Source organism: Vigna radiata, chromosome 8 (genome assembly GCF_000741045.1).
Source record: "Vigna radiata var. radiata cultivar VC1973A chromosome 8, Vradiata_ver6, whole genome shotgun sequence".
NCBI lineage: Eukaryota > Viridiplantae > Streptophyta > Magnoliopsida > Fabales > Fabaceae > Vigna > Vigna radiata.
Window position 1 is genome coordinate 8797645 of NC_028358.1, and position 6747 is coordinate 8804391.

The following is a 6747-nucleotide window of genomic DNA, read 5'->3' on the forward strand; positions in this document are numbered from 1 at the left end:
AACATAGCAAGAGCAACAAATTGCGGTGTCACGTGTTATTGTGTGTGAGAGAGAGAGGATGAAGATGAGAGAGAAACAAATTGGATAAGTGAGGAAGGTAGGTTAGGGTTAGGTGAGTGTTTCTGATTTTTTTGTATTTTTTTTATTTTAAATTAAAAATAAAAATTATTAAAATATCCATGTGTTTAAAGTAGGTCTTGTTTTATGAATGAAGATTTTTTTGTCTACTAAAACTTGGTATACTTCGCTAAAATGTACCAACTGAAAATAGAGTTACGTATGTTAGCAAACCATATATAATATACCCATTTAAACATGTAAAGTTAAACATCCAACTATAATTTCACCATATTTTTATTATTATTTTGTATATGATAAAATAAAATTAAGAAAATTTATTAGAAGAAAAAAATTATGTATAACCAAAGAAAAACAACAATGTATTTACATTTGAAAACAAATGATACATATTAAATAAATAAAAAAATATTAAATCGAATGAGTAAAAAACACTCCACCAATTACAGATAATTACCAAATATAAAATGTTAATGATGGGAGACACCTCATTAAACAAATACAACTAAGATTATTAACAAATATGATGTCAGAATACCTACCTAAACAAAGATAGTTACAAATTAAATAAATAAATAATTTAATGTATCATCTACAATTAGTAAGTTAGGTTCTCACAACTGACTCAGATATTATAGTTTGTAGTTTTATACAGGTAAATAAGATACCTTCACTGAGTGAAAACTGACAAGATATTATAAATCGTTAAACTTCAAAACTTTCGTAATCGACTCACTTGTCACAAAAATATCGTAAGCAACTCTGTTTTTTTTGACGTAGGAATAGTATTTCTCAACCAAGAATAGGTCTGAAGTTTTTTTTTTTTTTTTTTGGTTTTCACACTATTATGTTATCAGGAGCAGGTAGTTACGTAAATGAATTCTAAGACATTAAACTAGGTCAACTAATTTAATCTATGCATATATATATGTGTATAGAGGTCAACCAAACTTACTTTATTCAAAATCAGTCTTTGTTTATTCATGTAAAAAAACAGCACATGTATGAAGTTAAGAAAATGACAAATTGCACATTTTCAAATTCAAGAAAACAACTTATTTCATTAATATTTGTTACAAATTTTAAAGCAATGTATCGCCTTGAACTAGTTTTAAAAAGAAAAGTTAAAAAAATTTCAAGTGTCGCCGTTCTAAGTTTTGAATAATGTTTTATCTTTGGTCAAGAAAGGAAAATGTTGAATGTAGTCCTTTTTAAAATCCTATATGGTAACTGTAGTAATGGATATTTATTTAAATCTGAGCTGGCTCCCATTCATAACCAACATGGTTTTGGTTTTGGATGAAATTTTGTATATAAATATAATATAAAAACCGAAAACGTGGGTAAGTACGACGTGCATAAATTGCGAAAGAAATTGGTTTGGTTTTTGTGTTTGTGTTTGTAGTTGAGAAAGCGAAAGAGAAAGAAAGATGGTAGGACCGTCGAGACCACAGTTTGTGTTGTTTGGATCTTCCATTGTTCAGTATAGCTATTATGAAGGTTGGGGAGCTACTCTTTCTCATGTCTATGCTCGTAAGGTATTATGAAGCATCAGAATTATTGAAAAACTTACATTTATGATAACAATATAATTTAATGAATTTACACTTATATATATGCATTTTGAGAACTAATAATACATTATATAATTTAATTTGTGCATGACAAAGGCTGATATAATCTTGAGAGGATATGCTGCTTGGAATTCAAGGCGTGCTTTGGAGGTTTTGGATACAATTTTTCCCAAGGTATATATATATATATGTTCGTAATCTGAGTGCTAAATTCTTGTGTTCAAAAAGATTTTCAACTTTTTTCAAATCAATTTTCTTAGCGTACTTCATAAATAAATGTGAAATTCCTCTATCCGTTTTTTTAAATGAAAAGTTTAAATAAATGTACCTCAAAATATAAACGTTAAAGGTAAGATGAGCTTGAAATGTTGCACCATGATATCTTGAATCTATTTTAAAATATTTTCAAATTTAATTGGACCTTTATTTTTTTAATTTATTCGCAAAATTAATTATTATATTTATTTGGGTTAAATATGTTTTTAGTCCCTATACTTTGGAGCGATTTTGGTTTTAGTCCCTCTTTCAAATTATGATACAATTTAGTCCTTCAACTTTACAAAACTTTGGTTTTAATCCTTTTTACCAAATTTTTTTAATTTTATTTTTTGTTTCAAGCACGTTTCATTGTAGCATTTGGATTGTTGGCACTGTTTGACACATTTTTGCTTCAATATTAACTGAGAAACGCGTTTGAAACAGCAAATAAAGTTTAAAAAAATTGGTAAAAAGGAATAAAACCAGAGTTTTCTAAAGTTGAAGGACTAAATTGTACCATAGTTTGAAAGAGGGACTAAAACCAAAATGACCCCAAAGTATGGGGACTAAAAACATATTTAACCCTATTTATTTTAATAAAATAAAACTTTGAATTGTTGTCATCTGGGTAAGATGTTTCAACATTTAACTCTGCAAAATGTGACTACCATAGGATTTCTAATTACATAACATTTGTATTACCGTGATTTTTTAACAAAAGGATGCCAAAGAACAACCATCGTTGGTGATTGTGTACTTGGGTGGAAATGATTCTACTATACCGAATCCAAATGGCATTGGTCCTCATGTTCCTCTAGATGAATACAAGGAAAATATGAGAAAGATTGCTACGCATGTGAAGGTAAACATTCTTTGTTAATGTTTATCAAGTTCTTAATGCACAAAACTAGGTTTTCTTTATTATATTGATAAGTTTGATAATGATTCTCAGAACCTTTCGGACAAGACTCGCACAATATTTCTTACCACTCCTCCCATCAATGAGGCACAAATCCTTCACAACATGTAATAAATTGGTTATTTTTATTATATTTCTTTTAGAATTGTGACATGATCTTAAAAGGATGAATAAATTGTTGGAGTGAAATTAGTGTACAGGGGCAAGAAGAGAGGACAAACGAAGCTTGTAGAATATATGCAGAAGCATGCATGGAGGTGTGTGGTGAGATGAATATCAAGGGCATTGATCTGTGGTCTGCTATTCAAAAAATCGATAACTGGCAAGATGTTTGCTTCATGTAAGTATATATAAATATATGTTTTCATTTCATGTGCTCCCAATTGAAAAGGTTTAATATTTGTATCAATTTCTATGGTTATTTCTCTGTGATGGAATTCATTTGACAAATGTGGGAAGTAAGATTGTATCAAAAGAGATATTGGATGTACTTAAAGAAGCAAATTGGGAACCTAGTCTTTATTGGAAGGCAATGCCAAGTGAATTTGGAGAAGATTCACCTTATGATGTTGTTCAACCTGATGGAAAGACAACTTTTAATATGTCTAACCTTATCTTTCCTGACAATGACCAATGGGACTAGGCTTTTAAACACTGATAATGATACTTAGACAATATTTTTTTGACAACATTTTAATATTATTTAAATGTCATTATGTTATTGGTCCATGATGGTGTTTATGATTATTATTATTATTGATTGTGAAGTAATTTTGGACCAATTACATAATGATATATAGATGATGTTCAAATATTGTTAAAAAAATATTGTTTAAATATCATTATTCAAGGCGTGTTGCAATTCACAGTATACTCAGCAACACTCACCAAATCACGGACTTCAATGTTGTTTCTTGAAATAAGACAATCTTTGTTATTGCAATTTTCAATAATAAACGGGTAATAGTGATTACCTTGATTTCAACATGTAACTTTATTAAGTATGTTTTGTGATGGTTTTGTTGGTATCAACTATTCATCTTTCTTTTCATTCAAGTTGTTTTTATATCATTTATATGGATCAAGTTCTTTCTTCCTATCTCCATTTTGGTATACATAAACTAGACGTGGTGATTTTTTTTTTTTTGAATAAATTAGTTTTAAATTCGTGTTTATGTACTCGTTGGTATTTGTTTGTTGTTTTATTAAAAAGTTTAGAAGTTGAGGAATAAATAATAAATACTTTAAAATTTATAATTAAGTTTTGAATATAATTAACCTAAAAAATTAGTAGACTTTGCAAAAATATTAAAAATAAATTAGTATAAAGAATTCTCTTTAAAACAGCTGTAAAAATATCGAGAAGTCTTTTTAAAAATATAAGGGATATGTGTAAAAATATATAAGTAGACTCTAAAAATACAAATCAGTGTATAATGTGTATGGTTAGATTGTCTAATTAGTGCATTGATAACACACTCAACTAATGTTTATACTTGTTTAATCAGTACACCACGAAAAAATTTGTCTAATATATATTGTAAGATTTATTTCATTAAATAAGGGATAAAGTCACCTAATGTGTATTAATAAAGTCATCTAATATGTGTATGAATAGACTCATTTAGCATGTGTATGAATTGATTGATCTAAATTTGTCTAATGTGTGTACTAAGACTTGTCTAATTAGTGTGTGGGCATACCTATAAGGTGTATTTTTAGTGCATATCAATGCATAAAATGATTTCTCTAATATTTTTTGCTATACTCATCAAATAAATATATAGACAAAGTCATTTAATGCGCATTTCTAGACCTCCTTAATATTTTTCACTATACCTATTTAATTAGTGAATGAATATACTCATCTAGGTGTGTAATGTAAGTTTCATCTAATTAGTGAATCAATAAACTTGTCTAATGTCTAATGGTAAAATAAAAGTGAGAGGAGTGATGAATGATTGCTTCCCAGTGGAGGAGTATGAGTGAATGAATGAATTGTAATTTTTGCCTCTCCGGCTCTAAATATTTTGTTGATAATACCTTCCAAATAATTAAAAGATTTAGATAATTATAAAAATATTTAGAAGATCATTTTTGTTGATATTTCTATATATAATTAATTATCTTTAAAATATCAACTACATTGTCTCTTAAATTTCATTTATGTCTTTCTTAATTTTCCAAAATTGTAGAGAAACCTAAAAATTTTCTCTATTTACACCTTAGTCATTTCTCTCTTTTTCAAAATTACAATTCAGACTTTAACTCCAGTTGCATTAAGAAACATTAGACTATTCAAAATAATTTATACAACTAAAAATCATATTTTAAGTCTCTTTAATTCTCAAACCCAATAAAATCAATCACCATAAATCTTATTCAAACCAATCATTTAAATATAATTATTCCACTAAAAATTTGAAATTAAATAGTACACTCATCCCTCACCCAAATTAACTTAGACTTTTTATTTCTTAAAGAATCCTACAAAATGGAAAATAGCATCGATCCGATCCCAATTTTAGATTCACTATCAATCAAATTCACAGCTTGCAGAGAAGGTTGAACGGAAATGGAAATTCCTTTAGTGTTTTGAGGAATTAGGATTCTTTAGCACCTCTTCGGATAATTAGTATGAATTCATTGTTATGGTTTTTCATAATCAAAGCTATTTTATTTGGATTTATAAAATTTTATCAATTTTATTTTTATGGTTTTTTTAAATTTAATATTTTTTATCTAACTATTTTTTTAAACTTAATATTTTCATAAATTAAAATAATATAAAAAATTATCTGTAATAAATAAAAATTATTTACAATAAAATTGTAAACATTATTTATATCTAGTTTTATAAATATAATAATAATGTTTTTATTATTTTTTGTTATCATAAATTAAATAACAATAGTGACTCTATTAATATCTATAATTTAATTATTTTTAATTCTTGTTTTACTCAAATTAAATAATGTTATTTATGGATTGGGCTTTCTTATGTCACTATGTATAAGTAATTTTTTTCATGAGTCAACATTTATCAATTTCTCTTTTCCCTATATGTAATAACCAGATTGGTATGTATTTTCATGACATGGGAAACTCAGCTTTTTCTTATAATGAAAGAAAAGAGAAGTTTCCTCAGATTTTTTATTATAAAAGAGGAAATCTTTCTATGTCTACTTTTAAGAAAACAGAGAGGAATTTATTTAATTTTTTATATTATAATTATTTCGATTTATGGGATGAAGGTTAATAATTTTCGAAATTCCATTCGATCAATTTTTGCACAGGTCATCATTCGTTTTTTTACTTTGTTTGATTGTATCACGATGTTATCAATAAAAGATATTTTGATGTTAAAGTTAGTAAAAAATTGTCAATATAACAATAAATATATTAAATATAACTCACCTATCACGATACATTTATTTATATAGATTTCTTAATGAGTTTTAAATACTTAATTACATTATAACTGGTAATTGATAATGATAATACTTTGATTTAATATAATCATTCTTAATATAATTACATTTTTGTTTAAAGTGACTGCTAGATTTATATTACTCGACCTGACTAATTCACTAAATATTCTTATTCTAAATTAACCGGATCATTGTACAGTAAAAAAATTTACAACCCAAAAATACTTGGATTAAGGACTTAACGAAACCTATCTTTTCTTTATTTAATGTCAAATAATTGTTGTTTATAATTGATAAATTTATTCACAAACATTAAGAAGAAAATAAATAAACAAGTAAATGAATCAAATTTAATAAGTTAAAAATATATTATACACTTCAATTTTTAAGTGAAATAAAAAAAAAAAAAACCTCTACAAAATTACAAAAATTTAAAATTAAGAGTGACAAAATATATTAGTTCGCTTTATCATTGGCTTATAAAGAA

The 6747-nt window shown here is 26.2% G+C and overlaps 1 protein-coding gene across 1 annotated transcript; it reads left to right on the top strand.

Moving 5' to 3' along the window:
* The first annotated feature begins 1506 nt into the window (after positions 1 to 1506).
* LOC106771652 (GDSL esterase/lipase CPRD49-like) lies at positions 1507 to 3481 on the top strand. The gene is given in 6 exon segments (XM_022785065.1): positions 1507 to 1616; positions 1749 to 1826; positions 2632 to 2772; positions 2863 to 2976; positions 3042 to 3168; positions 3258 to 3481. Coding segments are annotated over 6 exon segments (783 nt in total). The 5' UTR covers positions 1507 to 1508; the 3' UTR covers positions 3473 to 3481.
* Positions 3482 to 6747: the final 3266 nt, after the last annotated feature.